This window comes from Acanthochromis polyacanthus, chromosome 11, assembly GCF_021347895.1.
Source record: "Acanthochromis polyacanthus isolate Apoly-LR-REF ecotype Palm Island chromosome 11, KAUST_Apoly_ChrSc, whole genome shotgun sequence".
In the NCBI taxonomy this organism is placed as follows: domain Eukaryota; kingdom Metazoa; phylum Chordata; class Actinopteri; family Pomacentridae; genus Acanthochromis; species Acanthochromis polyacanthus.
In genome coordinates this window covers 920785-939001 of record NC_067123.1, presented here as the reverse complement: position 1 = coordinate 939001, position 18217 = coordinate 920785, and the positions used below count along the sequence as shown (strand labels likewise).

The following is an 18217-nucleotide window of genomic DNA, read 5'->3' as shown; positions in this document are numbered from 1 at the left end:
TGCGCAAAATGTCCACATCAAAAGTTTGTTTTTTTAAAATTGTGATTTGTCCTTTTATAACATTTGGCTGTAAAATAGTACCTACTGAATTAAATGATTGAAATCAACAAAACACACAAAAACTACAAAACAACATTTTAAAGATATCCAAATCCTAAAAATGTAACATTTTATTATCTTACACAATTTTTAAATTGTAAAATAAAAACATTCTACATATTCTAAAACTGTTTTACATAACTTCACTTTTTTTGTTAAACTACCAATAATTTCCAGTAAAATCCTAGAAAAAAGTATTAATTTACATGTTGATTGTAAAGAGAAACACACAAAAATGATATTTTATACAAATAATAATTTATTATTATATAATGTGTGAATGTAAAAATGCACTTTTATTTCAAACTAAAAATTACAGATATTTGTTGTTATTTTACTTTAAAAAAACATACAGATTTTAAAGGTTTTTTAATTGAACTTTTAAAACTATCACCTTAATTAAATACATGAAGTGATCCAAACAGAACATTAACATTGTGCCTTCTGTGCGTCCATACTATAGAACTAGCTGTCCCTCAAACACTGAATCTTGTGACTAGTTAGTCTTATTTATAGGGGAAAAAACCTTCCCAACACCCAGGTCTTTTCACATTCCTGAGAGGAACCCACCCCCTTTCTAAAACAGAGAGATCTTATGGTGACAAATCTTCAAACCAACTTCCTCCTCTTCCTTTCAGCTGCAGTAATGGCCCAGTGAACTGGATTCTCTCTGTCCTGACTCACATCCTCTGTGCCATAACATTTATGCTGCCTATTCAGAAGCTGCTACATGAATCACAGCAGGCACCAGCTCAGCTCATCACATCCTGACTAATAGTCTGAATATTAGTCTGGGATGATGTGATATCAGAAACCATATCTTACTGGAAAGCCACCACACGTACACACTGCTGTTTACAATGTTCATTCTCGTCAACTTTGGCGCTGCTTGAGCACGAATCTGGTTAAGAATCTGACAAACGGAGGCGTTGACAGTCGATGTCTCATCCACGCTTTTAAGGCCTTGTTGTTCTCTCTGCAGCCAGGACATACTTATCTCACACAAGAAACTGTATGTGAGCAGAAACAAAAGGCTTGACTGAGTGCATTCCCACCAAGGTGTTAGGTTACATGGGCCTGGTCTATTTCAAAGATGACATCAGCAAGAAGGGACTTTGCAGCATTATCTTTGTCACTCAGCTTTTGAGAAATGGCACATCAGTCACCAATTAATGAATTTCTGGCATGAAGTTGCGATATCAGGAAATAACCCGAGGCCACTGCAGGATAATACTGAGATTACATTTATTACAAATGCTAATAAAAATCCACACCTAATCAGTTCTCACCGTGAAATGATTTAAAGTGTCCCATCCAGACTGTGGAAGCTTCACAGCAGACGGTGAAAACGAAGCATTTCATTTACATGTGAAGAAATAAATCTCATCCATAAGTGATTGTACATTCATTCACCGGCTCACACATCACCTACTGGATTTTTAAAAAGCCACAATAATACAATTAGCCTAACAAAGAAAATGGTAATCCACGAGTCAGTGTGACTGCATGGGTGGGATGAATCTGAAACGACCTGAGAAGGACTCTGAGGAATTTTCACACCAAAAAGCTCCAGGAGAGCCAGACTGAAACAGCAACTCTGTGGGTAGTGCAACTGAAACAACAACAGCAAAAAAAAGAAAAGAAAACATGGATTCAAAAGCAGGCATTTCTCCCAGGCTGCTTCCTGTGTTGCAGGTTTAGATGTAAATTATTTAATGCCAAATGCAGCCCATTAATTAAATGGTGCAAAGAACTGCAAAGCTGTCATTCACACAGTCTGTATTTACAGATATCAGTAACAGTATGATACATTATCAGACCAGCAGCAGATTCATAGCTGGGGGTGGATGCACAGATGCTGATAAAGCAGATGTCCACAGTCCTTTGTGATAAATTCATCCTGAAATCCTTCCATTTCTGTCCTCAATATTCTACCAAATATGAAAGATTCCTTTGGAAGCAGATCTTCAAGGATTTTAGATTTGATTTCCAACAATCAGAATGTTTGAAGTTTCCCTGTTGATCATATTTTACTGATAGTTTCTACCAAATGTTTCAGCTCATTTTTACTGGAATATTCTGAAGTAAACTTTGTGTTTTCTGGTGAACGGATCAGATCTCACATTTAGTTTCAATCAAACCCTGAGGCTTCTCGAAAATACACACAGCTTTAAAATAATGTTGGATCATCTGCTGACTGTGTCATTATTAAATGATTTTAGAGTTTCATTATTTTAACCCTCGTGTCGTTTTAAAGTTTGAAAATGTGGAAAATAATGAATATTTTCACAGTGAAACTTCTGATGTCCACATTTTAACATTTTTGGGAAGTTTTTAACATTTTTTGTTGGAAAAAGAAGAAATGTTTCTAAAGAACATTCACATAAAAATCAACCAAAATCCAGTAAATTCTCTGGATTTTGGTTGATTTTTATGTGAATGTTCTTAAAGAAAATATCTGAAGTTTTACTGATAAATATGGAATCACTTTAGATACACTGAGGATTTTTTTTAGAAGATTTTTACTCATTTTTTGAAAATATTTACAAGAATTTTCCTGCCAAATTAGGGGGATTTTGTTTTGTTTTTTTAAATAAAACTTTTAAGGAATTATTGGAATTTTTTTCCTGAAGGTTTTTGCACATTTTCATAAATTTAGTGAATTTTTTTTTGCTGAATTTCTGGATTTTTTTCCTGTTTTTTGGTGCCGTAAATGAAGCCAACAGGAGGGTTGATATCCAGAGCTAATAATAAACAGCAGAGGACTGATGGGTCTCCTTGGTGTTTGCTCCTGTTAACATCTCATCTTCTAGTAGTTCCACATTGAAGGAATTCTGCTGGACAACATTGAGAGCATATGAATGAATTTTCAATCCAAAATAATGCAGTGAATGTCAAATAAAGTGGTGTTGAAGCTTGTCAGAAGCTTTCAATGAATGTAGAAAGAGTGTAAAAGCAGCATCCTCTACCAAATGAGCACAATCCATCAATCATCATCAAAGTGTCCAAATTCCAGAGAAGACATGAACTGCAGATTGTAAATGAGTCAAAGTATCAATTTAAAATCATTTCTAGACCACGATCACAAAGTCAAATACTAGATTGTTCTTTTGTCCTTTTCTGTCTCATTTTCACAATATTTTGTCTGGTTTTTGTCTCATTTTTTGTCTTTTTTAATCTGACTTTTGTGGTTTTGATCCTGTAGTAAAAAGCGGTCCGGCCCACTTGAGATCAAACTGGGCTAAATGTGGAACCTGAACTAAAATGAGTGTGACTCCCTGATTGAAAGCTTCTTTGAATGCTTCAAACAGTCATTCTCTAATATCAGCCCAGAAAAACGGATCAAAGTTGGTTGCAAGTCCATCTGGAGCCGCTGATTTCCCCAAAGACATTTTCATTCCAGCTCTATCAATCTCTCCAAACACGTGCTTTTAAAGTCAGTCTGAGGAAGAAATGCTTTGACTTTTGAAAGAAAAAGCTGCTGAATGTAAATGCTGATAGAATCTAAATCTTTCATCTGCTCTTTCTTCTGGATTGCTCCCAGTTTGATCATCAACATTTAGAGGCTGATTGCATTTCTCTCTAATCCACTGAGATAGGAACTGTTTTTCTCCCCATCTTCCATCCATTTAGCTCTGGATGCTAGAAATGCACCTGGTGCTTTATTCCAATCCAATTCATCTCCTTTAGATTGGAACCCAATCACTTCTTCTTTCTTCCTATCAGAGAACACATTCATTTTACAACACTCATTCATATCATTCATCAACTGTCTTTCTCATTCTTTGGCTTTCTGACACATTCTTTGACCACAATCTACTGAGTTTTCTCTAACTTTATGTTGGAAAAATTCAATTTACTTCCAGAAGAACCAACGCCATCGTCTGACTTTAACCCTCCTGTTGTCTTCATTCACCAGAAATATTGTTTCCTGCTCTGAAAAAATCCAAAAATTCAGCAAAAAATTCTGCAAAATTCTGAAAATGTGTAAAACCTTCAGAAAGAAAATTACAATAATTCCTTAAAAGTTTTATTTAAAAAAAAAAATCCTGACCTGATCCATGAAAACATCTGAAATTAGGATCATTATGTCTCCATTTGTGCCAAATGTTTTGATGTTTTGATTGTATTTGTGCTCCACATGTTTGGTAGGGAGTCTATCCAACCATTGGTCAGGAACACAATTCACTAAAATATGATCAGTTGGTGTTTGCTTCTAAATTCTCTTCTCATAGAGTTTCTTGTTGGTGTCATTTCTCAGTCAGCGTCTTCACTTCTTTCTGCACTTTTCCCACCTGTTCTTCCAGCTCCACTCTTTTCTTCTTGTATTCGGTAACCTCCTCTCTCATCACTGCTACCAGGCTGCACTTTTCCTCCATTTTTCTGCTCAGCTCTTCCATGTGTTTTTCCTGGATATCAAACCTGTCTGTGAGCAGATTGACAGCTTCTAGGATTTTCTTCCTGGTACCAATGAGTAGTGGTGATCCAAACATCCACAAAGGAAGAGAAAATGAGTCTCCTTTCTGTTCAAAATCCTACACTTCATTTATTTAGACTAAACTTCAGATGAAACAAACTATGAGGGAACGTTTGAAGATTTCAGGAAAGTGTTGCTGCTCAGAGCTCCATCTTACTGGAAGTCTCTCTGATCCAACTAACAAGTCAGGACTCTCTGGGATTCAATCTGGGAAAAGTCATGTTGTTGATCCACCACTAGATGGCAGCAGAGACTCACACACAAACCTCTGTCCCTGCAACCATCAGTAATCAATAACAATACTGATAAATCATCAACAAATAAACCAAGATTAACAATATTTGTGATAGTTTTGAGTCATATTTTTGTAATCTTTCATATTTGTTGCGGTTATGAGGCATAGTTCGGTCATTTTTTTAAATCTTTGTGGTAGTTTTATCTCATATTTTGGTCATTTTATCCATATTTGTGGTAGTTCTGTCTCATATGTCGGTCATTTTATGCAGATTTCTGGTCGCTTTATCCATTTCTTGGTCATTTTATTCCTATTTGTGATCGTTTTAATACTAATATTTAAATGAATCTGATTATTCTCCATCATTTCTAACACTGTTGGCTCTAAACCTTCATATTTCTACATGTTAGTTTCCCTCTATGATCAGTAATACTGGAGGGTCTGAACTTCAGAATTTAAACCTGTCCTTTAAGGCACATATTCAATACACTGTAAAGAGACTGAAGCTTTTACTTGGATTTTATTTTAGAAATAAGTCTTGCTTTTCCTTCAGAGTGAAACAGAAACTGGTAGAGTCAACTTTTCTTCCGATAAATGATTATGGTGAAGTGTTGTATATGAATGCCTCCGATCAATGCCTCCACATGCTGGATTGTGTGTCTCATGGTGCTCTGAGGTTTATTACAAACTGTGGAGTTTCAACTCATCATTGTGTCTCATACAGTAAAGTAAATTGGCCTTCATTATATGTGCGCCGGCTTGGCCATTGGTCTGTGCTGATTTACAAGGCCATTCTTCAGATGACTCCATCTTATTTATCACTTCTTTTAATTCCATCTAATAGGTCCTACAGTCTCCGATCTCAGGACTTTTTACATTTTACTGTTCCTAAGGTCAGAACAGAAATGGAGAAGAAAGCTTTTAGATTTTCTGCTCCAAGTACATGGAACACTTTGCAATCAGAGCTCAAACTCCAAAGTTTGGTATCTCTGAATGTATTTAAGTCTTTGATAAACTCCATCACACCCAGGCTTCAGGAGTGCAAATGTCCAATTTAACTGAAGTGTTTGACTAATCCTTTTGAACTCTTTTAACCAAATTTTTTAAAATCCAATTGTAAATTGTATGTCATTTGTATTTTTAACTGTATTTGTAACGTGTTGAAACTTTATGTGCTGCCAATCTTGGCCAGGTCTCTCTTGTAAAAGAGATCTTGGATCTCAATGGGAACAACCTGGTTAAATAAAGGTTATAATAATAATAATTACAATAATAATAATAAACTGCTTCATTTCATTTGTCAAACCAATCTGATTTATCTGCAGGAAAAACTGATTTCAAGAAAAAGGACATTTCTAAGTGACCTCAAACTTTTGAACAGTAGTGCATATTTATATAATGTCATATTTTTTTAAAATTAGACATGTAAGATGAAATAATATTGATGATAGCTCGTGTCCTTGTTTCTCTTTTAGCACACATCACACAGTATTACAATGAATAAGAACATTCAATCATCAAATACAATCATTTTCATAACAAGCTGCTGTGGAGGCAAAACCTTTTTGTTCTTTGCAATAAATCTTTTGTTCTTTTATTCAGAGTTCTGAAGGTACAGGTGACACAGAGTGCAAAGCAGTCTATGTGTCAAGTCAAACTGGAAGGAGCTGAAAACTCAAAGGAGAAGCATTTACGCACAGGTCCAACACTCAGCTGGGACGGAAACAATCTGCGGCTGCAAGTTTGCCACCGGCGGGATACAAGGGGACACACGCAGCACTGAGGAGGAAGTGAGACGAAGTGACCGCGTTCAAACAAAGTGTCCGTGAGTTTCTGTTGGGAAAGCATCAAGATCTGCGGCAAACTGTGCAGGATTGCGTTCATCTCCAAAATCCGGGTTGCAGCCGGTAAGAGCAGAATTCTGGAGACTCTAAAAGACTGTTTAAGCTGCCGATGTGTACCACTGCAGTATGTGTTAGCATTAGCATTAGCCACGGAGATCGGCGTCAGCCACGAGCGGCTTGCTGTCAACTTACCAATAATTTCCGTGTGTTTTGTAATTGTTCAGTTGAAAATAAGATTGCAGGCTAATTGGTGCTAATTAGAGGGTTCCAGCTAAGACCAGTGAATTCATCCTGTTTGTAATGGTGGGTTTTTATGTATTTATGGGTAGTGCTAGCATGTCGTCATTTGTTACGGTCACGTGGTACAAAATGGCTACCGGTTGGCAAGAACCAGCATTAGCATAACGGCTTGCAACGATAACAGTATCGTGTTTGGAGCAAATACGTAAATTTATTGCTTTTCGTGAATGAAAATGCACATATATTTACCACAATGGTAATATCATGTGTAGTTGTTGGTTGTACTAAGCGTTTTAAGAAAGGATCAGGCTTGAAATTTCACCGGATACCGATTTCAGGAGAGAGAAGATGGCAGCCGGAAAAAGTGGACCCCAGTAAGCAGCAGAGATCGTGTTTGTGGCTCCCACTTTTCTTCAGGTAAACTATTCAACAGTTTAGCATCTTTAGTATGTCCAACTTTGAGCTTATTTACCAAAAGATATTGATTTAGTGTTGCATCCTTCGCGTGAAGCGATCTCTACACTTTGGGTTTGGTTCAGTGTTGTCATGTGTTACCGATCGCTTTTTAGGCGATGAAAGTATCCTAAAGTCTAATGAAGCATATTCAATAACATCTCCTTAAGCCAGCAGCCTCATATTTGTAACCATATTTGTTTCTGTATGTGTCTAGCGATCGTTTTTTAGAATTGTCCTATTTTTGATCACCAATGCTGTGGGTCTGTTACTGTCACATAGAAGCCATACTGCAGACAAAAAATACAGCAACTTCTTGACATTTCTTTGACAGCTTGTAGAAGATTAACAGGGTGAACTGCCCAGGGGTGTCAATCAGGTAAAAATAAATGAAGGAAATGTCCGGCCACAATGACGGATCTTCAACCCACTCAGTCTTCAAATTGTAGGGATCTGGCAAGGTTTTACTGTTTCCTTGATATCTCAGCTTACTCACATATCTTTGTCGGGCCTCAGGTGGTAAGGATTGAGCATAATCGGGCAATTGCATGGAAGGATAGCTCGCATTGCTATCGTCAGCCATTGTTCGTCTGGTTCCTTTTGCCAACCGGCGCGGTAATCACGTGACTTCGTGACGTCACTGTTTGTAAACACTGGCACTCCCCATTGGATCTGGAAAGGATTGCACTTTAAAATCACTTTATGCACTTTAAATCATTTTAAAACTATGAAGTAAAAAGTATAAAATGGTTAAAACATTTTTTGATAAAAATGCTCAGAGTAATTAAACTGTGATTTAAAATCAACTCTTTAAAATGCAGATAAATTCATGTGTGGTATAGTATTGGGTTGAATATTGCTCATGCCATGATTTGTCGCTTCAGTTTATGTGGTGTTGAGGTTGACAAACATAAATTGAGTGGAGTAGCATTTGCCAATGTGGTGAAAATGTCCATGAGGAATGGTTGTTACTATTTGCTGAATGCAGTAATGCCAACATTGTCCTTTTGTGTTCTGTTTAAAGGTTTTTCACCTTAATCTATCAACTAAACGTATGGACTTATGGAAGTTGCCACCTCTGTATCTCAAGAATTTGCGACCACTGCAAAATAAAAGAGGGAAAAGAAAGAAAGCAACTGTCTGATGAGTGGAGTCCTGCTCAAATCCTGGGTAGATGAAACATCCTTTTTCAAGTGGGGAAACTGCACAAACTGTGAGAAAAATCATTGATGAGAATCACCTGTCATTGAAAGTGGGAGGACACTTGACACTATGGGAGAGTGCAAAGAACAGAGAGTGAGAGCTGCCTTTAAACAGAACACTGAGCAGTAAAATACATTCACTAACTTACAGCATGAACAGTTTTCTACCAGCAGTCCTGTCTTGAATCACCTGCAGTAGCATCTTTATGTTCTCTTTATTCTCTTTTTCCATGTCTGTTTTCTGTCTGTGTTCCTTATTTTTAACAGTTTAAGTTCATTTGTATCAGTTTTAGGTGAAATTGAAAAGAGCTAAAAGTGAACTATTGAGTTGAAATGTGTCCTCTGTGTTGGCTGATGAACATATGGGACACTCTGACACTTGTGTATAGAGTGGTATCCTAATGAAGATGTGTTTGATGTGACAGGTGATTGGCAGGAGGAGGAGAGGAATGTTGGCAGCCATTTAGTCTGAGCTCAACAACGGAGGAAACATGGATTCTTCACAAAAAGTGAGAAACATACCACCGTAACATTATTATCATTCATTTGTTCTTTAAAATGTGTAAAGTTGCTCCAGTTGGTTAGATGGGCCGACCAAAGCCAGGTGACGTTGGCTGGAGAGATGTAGCTCTGCAGAAGCAGCTGTACTGAGGATATAATGGTGGACTGCTAGGAAGCTGCTTGTTTTTTGTTTGAGGCTGAACTAGCTGCTGATCATACTTTCTGAAAATGTCTTACATGGTGATGAAGATAAGTAACAGAAGAAAAGTCTTGTTTTTCAAGCAAGTTGTTCAGGAAGGTAAAGAGCAGCATTTTCTTTGGTAGAGAATAATACTTTTGAGCATTGTGAGTTTACCAGCCTTTTCCTTCTCAAGAAATTCAGACAGTTGAACCCAGAAGTTTACTTACACTGTATAAACGACACATAACCCTTTTTTTAATTTACACGATCTGACATTAAATCTGGCAATGCTTCTCCTGTTTTATGTCAGTTAAGATGACCAAAATTATCTTTAAATGCCAGAATAATGAAAGAGAGATTTTTTTTGAGAGAATTTTTATTACTTTCTTCACAATCAGAAGTTTGCATACACTAAGATTGCTATTCCTTCAAGATAATGATGTCCTGACTTTGAAAGCTTTAGATAGATTAAGATGTATTTTCAGGCAGACCTCAAACACACTGCTTCCTTGTGTGACGACATTAGAAAATCTAAAGAAATCAGCCAAGACATCAGGAAGACATTTGTGGGCCTCCACAGGTGTGGTTCATCCTTGGGTGCAATTTCCAGATTGCTGTGGTTTTACGTTTATCTGTCCAAACAATTACATGCATAGATCAACAATATGGGAATGTCAAGCCATCCTACTGCTCAAGATGGAGATTGGTTAAGGTTAGAATTGTTTTGGAGGGAAATGTGCTCATCAAGCCCAGAACAAAAGCAAACGACCTTGTGAAGATGCTGGCTGAGGATGGCCTGAGTACACCATCCCAACTGTGAAGCATGGGGGTGGCAGCACCATGTTGTGGGAATGTTTTTGCTGCAGGAGGGACTGGTGCACTTCACAAAATAGATGGCATCAAGAGGATAGAACATTATGTGGAATTATTGAAGCAACATCAGCCAGCAAATGAAAGCTTGGGCTCAAGTGGGTCTTCCAAATGGACAAGGACAGCGCTGGTGTAAATCTGACACTGTCCTGGAAAAACTGTGCACTACTGACTTAGAACTGCTTTCTGTTTCACTGTGCCCTCCACATCTGCCTCAGAAATTTCCCCAGATATTTGTGACTCTATATCTATCCAAAGGCCAGTGAAATAAATACCTGTGGGCTTATCCATCAGGTCATCCAGAGACTTCAGTCCAACTCCCCGGATGCAGCTAACATCAGTCTGGGAGACATGAACCACTGCTCACTAAAACACACACTGAGAGACTTCCATCAGTACAGCACATGCCCCACTAGATGAGACGAAATGTTTGATCTGTCAGAACAATGTGAAAAGTGCTTCTCCTCTGGGTTCCTCTGACCACAACTGCATCCTCCTTATCTCTGTCTACCACTGTACTGAAGCAAGGCAAAGTGCAGAACATCAGAGTGAAAGTTTGTCACACTCTGCAGGGATGTCTGGAGGTTACTGACTGGGACGTGTTTAAGGAGTCCTCAGCTGATATTGATGAACCGACTGATGTTGTGAGCAGCTGGGTCACAGACTGTGAAACCAGTGTTATTCCTGAAAAAACTGTTAAACTATATCCAAACACTAAGCCATGGCTTTCTAAGAAGCTTAAAGACCTACTGTACAGAAAGAAAACAGTCTTCAGAGAAGGAAATGCACTAAATCTGTATTACTGACAGAAGGAAATAAAGTTGGAGATCAGGACCCACAAAAGACAATACAAAGACAAACTTGAGTCTCAGCTCAAAATGAACAACCTCAGTTCAGTCTGGGACGGCATGAATCTGATCACTGGAACTAATTAATGTGTCAATGAGAGAGTTCAGCTCAGTGGTTATAATTCTGATTTAGAGCTGGCTCAAAGTCTGAACAGTTTTTATGTCAGGTTTGACTCCCATGATTTTAGGGCTAAACATGCTGAGACTAAAAACTGTCTCATGTCAGCCTCTCCACAGAATCCCTTTTGTTGATGTGGGCAATGTAATCTGGTGTCTCAAACAGTGCAGACCAAAGAAAAGTCCTCTAGCTGATTACATCGGTGGCCTTTTTTTTTTAATGTATGATTTATTTATAGCTTTTCCAAGCAAAAACAATAGATCCAACAATCAGGCCATATACATGTTTCCACAGGTATTAACTACCATGCCTGTAATATGGCCTTTAACAAAATACATACTTATGCGTATATAACAAAACAAAACAAAAAACACAGACATTACAGTTCAAACAATGAAATGTGCCGCTGCTATTGACTTTTAGGAAATTTAATTTAAACAGACAACATTGAATCATGGGGTTGCTACAAATGGTACTGACAATACATGATCCTGAAAGGGTAACCCATCGGTGGTACTGTTTGTTGCTTTTGTTGTTTGATGGTGAACGCTTGTGTAACTGCTGCACAACAAATTGCCCGTGTCGTTGGGGTCAAATCCAGAATTCAGTGGCAGAATTACACATCTTTTCTGGACTGGTATCAACATCTGATCCCCTAGGAGAAACGAGAAAGTGTTGGTGGTCTGAATTGACCCTGCTGCCATTAAGACCTAAATCTGGACATTGATGTTGTATGCTTTTCATATTGTACATTTCTCCAGTAATGTTACTTAACGGAAAGTCTGGGGATCAAGAGATCCAGGTGGTACAATCCCATCAGTCCCAGCTCTGCTTTGCTTTTCACGGTGATCGACAGATTTTACTACTCAATATTCTAAAACTACCGTGCAGAAAGCTGAAAACTATCGGCCTGTGAAAATAGTTTTGTTGACATTGTGAGTGTGCTGTTGATACATTTCTAAGTTTGTAATGACAAAGCTGCTAGCATGTCTGCAGATTCTTGATCTTGTTTCAGCCTCGTGTCCAACTACATGGAATTGAGACTTTTCCATCACTGCCTCTGTTTTTATCTTTGTCTTTTGTTACAGAAATGTAAACACAGCAATGGAGTGAGATGTCGGACCTCTGAGGAGGATAAGGATGGTTCAGCAACAACAGCAAAAAGAGATGAATCACTGAGTTGTGAGCAATGTGGCAAGACTTTTATCACAGCAACAAAGCTAAGAATTCACAAATGTATTCACACTGTGGAGAAACCATTCAGCTGTGATCAGTGTGGAAAGGCTTTTACTCAGAAGAGTAACTTAAAAAGACATCAACTCATTCACAGTGGAGTTAAACCATTCAGCTGTGATCAGTGTGGAAAGGCTTTTACTCAGAAGAGTCACTTAAAAAGACATCAACTCATTCACAGTGGAGTTAAACCATTCAACTGTAATCAGTGTGGAAAGGCTTTTACTCACAAGAGTACGTTAAGACATCATCAACTCATTCACAGTGGAGTTAAACCATTCAGCTGTGATCAGTGTGGAAAGGCTTTTACTGAGAAGAGAACGTTAAGAAATCATCAACTAATGCACAGTGGAGTTAAACCATTTAGCTGTGATCAGTGTGAGAACGCTTTTACTCACAAGAGTACGTTAAGACATCAACTCATTCACAGTGGAGTGAAATTGTTCGGCTGTGATCAGTGTGGAAAGGCTTTTACGCACAAGTGTAATCTCGCAAATCATCAACTCATTCACAGTGGAGTTAAACCACTATCAGTGTGTGATCAGTGTGTGAAAACCTTTACTCAACATGAACAGTTGTTGATCCATCAATGCCCCCATTCTGGTAGAAAGCGGTCCCACTGTGACTCCTGTGAAAAAAGTTTCAGCTCCCAACAGAGCTTAAAACGTCACCAACGCATCCACACTGGACATGATGTTTACGTATGTGATTACTGTGGTGAACCATTTGTATTGTACTCACAGTTAAAAGCTCATGAAGTGACCCACACTGGGGTTAAACCATACCTTTGTGACCAGTGTGGGAAACGCTACAGCTACATTGCAAACCTCAAAGTTCACCAACGTGTCCACACTGGGGAGAGACCATACAGATGTGACGAGTGTAAGAAGACTTTTACAACTTTGGGTTCCCTGAAACAACACCAGCAGATCCACACCAGAAAGGAAGCATTCAATCAGTGTCACAGTGAGGTATGTAAAGACTGGTCTCAGTCACAGTGTACACACAATTATGTATTGGATAATTTTGGATATTGCTGCAAAATTGTTTCAAAACCGTTTTGATCAACTGTGGTCAGTTGAATTCTGTTAACACATTATCAGCTATCGTTCAGTCTAACCTGTATTGATTTTGACACAGAAATCTGGTCCAGGTTAATCTGGGGATGTAGGTTAGATTAGGAATTCTGACATAATCAGACAACTGAATGTTAAATTCCAACAGGTAAAAGTGTCTTCAGATGTCATTTGGGGTGCTCTCTATCTCAGGCAAGGCATCAGTTCTTCAATGCTGCAGGAAACACTGACGTTCTCTGTGTTTGTGTTTGTTTTCCAAGCAGAACGGAACAGATGGACAAAACTCTCAGACTTGTCAGCACTCTGCCAATGGTGAACAGTGCTGCTTTGACCAGTCTGGACCAACGTCCAACCAACAAGGAGCCCAACACCGACACGAGCGTATGGACACTGGACACAGACTGAACCCCTGCCAAGAAGATTTCTCCATGCAGGGTTCAGTAAAAGTTGATGAAGTCCTCCACAAACTTAGAGTCCTTGAGATCCGGCTTCACAGAATTCAGGTCTCATTTCTTGTTTAGTGTCTTCATTGCAACATCCATTAAGAGGAAAGCTGTCATTAACAGACGTGACTGGTAAATTAATTAAACCATTCAAAGTGGTTACTCAGTTAAATGAATTATCAGTGGTAGAGGGATAGATGTCTGGATGGAGGCAGTGAGCAGCAGGGCAAATTTCTTCAATTACTAGCTTAATCGTTCTTCAGATCCCTCTGGGCTGCAGGAAGCCGTTAGATGCAGAGCTGGTTCAGTGATTCTCTGATGATTAATCCTAATTAATTTAGGAGATTACTGGCCTTAGGATTTCCATCCATCCATCCATCCAGGGACAATGATGAAGAATCTCTAATATTGAACAAGTAGATCAACTAATCTCTGATTATGTGTGAGTTGAAATATAAAAACATGAAGTGTTCTATGAAAAGTCCAATCTTTGAAAGCTGACTTGTAGTTTAGAATCATTTCTTTGTAAATTAGCTGCATCCAGTCATTACCATGACATTGGTATCATGGAACCATGACCACATATGTGTCTGGAGATGGTGGCATTTTTATAACGGCACATTTTCATGCTTTGACAGATACAGTGAGGGGAAAAAAGTTTTCAGACACCCTGAAAATATTTACAAAATCTTAAATGTTATCATGAAATATTTGTTGAAAAGTCTTTTTTGTTTGTTGTTTACAAGAAAAACTAACAAAACTAAATTCTACCAAATTTCTCATTTTATGGAACCAGTCAATTTTCAGTTTTTAATGTCTTTTTTAGGATGTGTTTAGTTTTATGATTGTACTAAAATAAATGACTCTTGAAGACCTCAAAGTGATTCTTAATGCGGTATTTCACAAATGTATGGGATGTCCAAAAACTTTTTTCCACTGCTGTATTTAACAGCAATCTGATCTGCTGATGTTAGCAAGACAAACAAGTGAAGGTTTCAGGCTTTTATCTAGAATTGTTCTTGAGATATTCATCATCAAACAGCCTCAAATTTCAATGTGAGAAAATGAAAACGAGTGAAACTGGGTCTACAGTCCACTGAAAAACCTCTAAGAAAGTATCTGACATACTGAGCTAATATTTCATGGATACCATTAGAAATATCCATAGTTTATGATTTAAAAAAAAGTTTTTTGGGAGATGGTCAGTGATTTGAAACGGAGTTCAACTGTTGAAAAACCTCAATCTCTGATTCCAGCATCAGTGCTCCATTGTTGCAGTTGTAACGTTGTCTTTCAGATGGTCCTAACACAGGCCACAACTGCTCTGGAAACAACACTCATGTTCTTGTTTGGAACAGTTTCTCAGTAGAAATTACACAGCAATGTCCAAGTTCTCAGCGGCTCCAGTAAGGAAGACTCTTAATGTGAGGAAAAGCATCCTTTGAATTCTTCCTGGAGGTTGTTCTTGTCAGAAATTGTCTTCCAGTGAGAGACTTCTGACTCTCTGTTCACTTTTCTTGCCCTCTAATATTGTTAAAACACAAGAATCTTGTTTTGGTTCAAATCACATTGTATTTGCATGTCGCTCTGTGTTTTTTGCTCCAGGAATTGGGTGATGTGTACGACCCAGCACCCACAGCTGGTTGGGTGTCATGTGGCTCTGCGTTCTGATTGGATGATTGTCCAACCACTGCCACAAGTATGAAGGTCATCCTGCAGGTGTGGCAGGAACACGAAGTGGAAACACAATAGGGCTGAATCCCAAACCGCCCCCTACACACTATCCCTACACACTACGGCTGAATCCCAAACCGCCCCCTACACACTGTCCCTACACACTACCCCTCCGTTTGCGCGTTCCCGCGGAGGGTCCTCCATATTAAGGGCCGTCCCAAACCACGTAGTGCGGAGGGGGAGTGGACTGTTCAGCCCTTAAATAGCGAGTCTGCATCGATGCTCACTCTGGACAACTTTTTCAGGAAGTGCAACGTCGAAATGGAGGAGGAAACAAACATATTGATGTGAGTTCCACATGCGTCCATTATTTCTCCCACGCCTTTTTCACACTGACAGAACATCACAAAAAGAGTGGTGAAAAAAGATAAAACAAAAGAAACAAATCTTCTTCTCTGCTGACGTTTGATTTAATTGTGCACCCCCTGACACCTTAAAATTTGAACACAACTGACAGAATTCATTTATTCATTCATTTGTTGGATTTGAAATGCCAGATAATAGGATTGGAAAACATGTGGGATGACTTCAAATTATTGAAGCAGAATGTAGCCCCTACATCATTGCCTGCAACCTGTGCCACAGCGCTACAGCCATGCACAGTAGGCGTCTTTGTGTTACCATGGCGATGACGTCTTCTGTTTTCCGGTGAGGCGACAGGGCGTCCCATTCCTGACGATCGTATTTATACCCTCCCCCTTCAATAATAGGTGCCCTCCACAGCTCCGAGTGTGACTTCTTTTGGAGTGACACTCGGTAGTGTAGGGGGAGTGTGTCGGGGGCGGTTTGGGATTCAGCCTTGGTGTGTTCATCTGGCCATGCTGAGGAATCCCTCTGCTTCAAGCTAGTGGAGAACATCATAGTAGGTGCTGGTTACTGCCCCCTAGAGGTCTCTACACAGTCCTTAATCCTGGAGAATTAGAAAACAACTAAAAAATATATATTTTAACTAAATAAAAAATTAACTTGCACTCAACTTCTTACACGACTAATTAACCCTGACCTGTGGTCAAAATGGACTTGTTTTAAAGTTTGAAAATGTGGGGAAAAATATATATTTTCACAGTGAAACTTCTGATGTCCATGTTTTCAACATTTTTGGGAAATCTTTGAACATTTTTAGGTGGAAATAAAAAGTTAAAAATATTTCTAAAGAACATACACAAAAAAATCAACCAAAATCCAGTGAAATTCACTGGATTTTGGTTGATTTTTATGTGAATGTTCTTAAAGAAAATATTAGAAGCTTTACTGAAATGTATGTAATCACTTTAGATATTTTTAGGATTTTTTTTGAAGATTTTTACTGATTGTTTTGAAGATTCTTACTTATTTTTTGGAAAATATTTACAGCATTTTTCTTGCCAAATTTGGGGGATTTTTTGCAAAGAAAACTTTTAAGAAATTACTGAAATTTTCTTCCTGAAGGTTTTGCAAAGTTTCAGAAATTTGGGGATTTTTTTTTGCTGAATTTTTTTAATTTTTTTCAGACAAGGAAACAATGTTTTTTTGTGCCTGTAAATGAGGACAACAGGAGGGTTAAAACATTAAAAGGCATCATTATTAAGGTTTCTTTTATGAAATGTTTTTCATCAAGTACACAAAATAGATTAAAAATATAATCTAACATTTACTGATTAAAAACTTTGAATTTCTTCTTTATGTTGTTCTTATGCATAACTCACTATTTCAAACTGGCTGTTCGCCAGTCTAGCCTTTTTTAACCCTTGCCTCAGGTTAAAATTGGTCCAGCTCTCCGTTTAAAGGGTTAGATTCTATCTGCCTATTAGTATTTTCACCTAACAGGTTTCAGCAGAATAAATTAAGCTGGAATCGAGAGACACTCGCCCAGGTTCTAACTGCCTTGCATCCGAATGTCTCACCCCTCTTATCTGATAAATGCTATCCCACCAAGCAGCCTTTCTAAGTAGTAGAATTGATCTATCATACACATTCGTTATCGGTCAGCTGCTCTCTAAGGACTTGCCTGCACTTGGTGCTATTCCTGGGTTCGTTTTAGAGGTTTGGAAAGAACTAACCTCAGGGGTAATGTTTAAACACTCTCACTTTGGACTAAGTAACCTTTAAGAACCATTAGTTTGAATGCACACAATCAACTTAACTTTTTACCACTATGCAGATTTTCAGTGTTTTATAATAATTTCATTAGGCTTCTCTTTAAATACAATACAGCTTTTTATTAAGCAAATTTTAGCAAGAGCACAGCATCAATTCATGATTAAAACAATTAATTATTTCTGATTAAAAATGAGACTAAAGTAAATAAATTGAGCGTACCTGACAATCTTCTCTAATTATTAAATTTAGGAGAGAGAGCAAACAGCATGGCCACTACCGTATCACTCGGTCTTGTCTTGCGTCTGGGAAAAGCACTCAGTTGTCCGGAGGACTCGGTACGAAGTCTTCTTTGTGGACAAAAGGATCTTATCCCTCGGCAGGGGGGAGCGGAGGAGTCCTGTAAGCCAATCGTGGTCTGGCAGCTATCTCTGGAATTGGCTGGAACGTTAGTGCTTACGCCCCAGCTGTCTTCTCTGTGGTATGGTGGTGATGGAAAACCCTCGTCTGGTCAGGCTGTAGTGGGTCACTGGGTCTCCCAGCCCCGGGGAGGGGAACAGCCCGGTGCTGTTGCCTCCTTTGCCTCT

The 18217-nt window shown here is 38.5% G+C and overlaps 1 protein-coding gene across 3 annotated transcripts; it reads left to right on the top strand.

Moving 5' to 3' along the window:
• Positions 1–6548: 6548 nt before the first annotated feature.
• LOC127536217 (zinc finger protein OZF-like) lies at positions 6549–16073 on the top strand. Of its 3 annotated transcripts, none has more exons than XM_051955986.1 (5): positions 6550–6718; positions 7234–7312; positions 8976–9059; positions 12157–13272; positions 13641–16073. In XM_051955986.1, exons 3-5 carry the CDS (start codon positions 9042–9044, stop codon positions 13896–13898), a joined length of 1392 nt encoding a protein of 463 aa, XP_051811946.1. In that variant the 5' UTR covers positions 6550–6718; positions 7234–7312; positions 8976–9041; the 3' UTR covers positions 13899–16073. The 3 variants fall into 3 exon arrangements, with proteins under 3 accessions (XP_051811944.1, XP_051811946.1, XP_051811943.1); XM_051955983.1 differs by having other exon boundaries at positions 13638–16073; XM_051955984.1 differs by lacking the exon at positions 7234–7312 and having other exon boundaries at positions 6549–6718; positions 13638–16073.
• Positions 16074–18217: the final 2144 nt, after the last annotated feature.

Excerpts from the sequence above, each read along its gene's own strand:
- LOC127536217 (XM_051955984.1), top strand. Across the intron at positions 13,273-13,637 it reads TCAATCAGTGTCACAGTGAG|CAGAACGGAACAGATGGACA; the intron begins GTATGTAAAGAC and ends TTGTTTTCCAAG.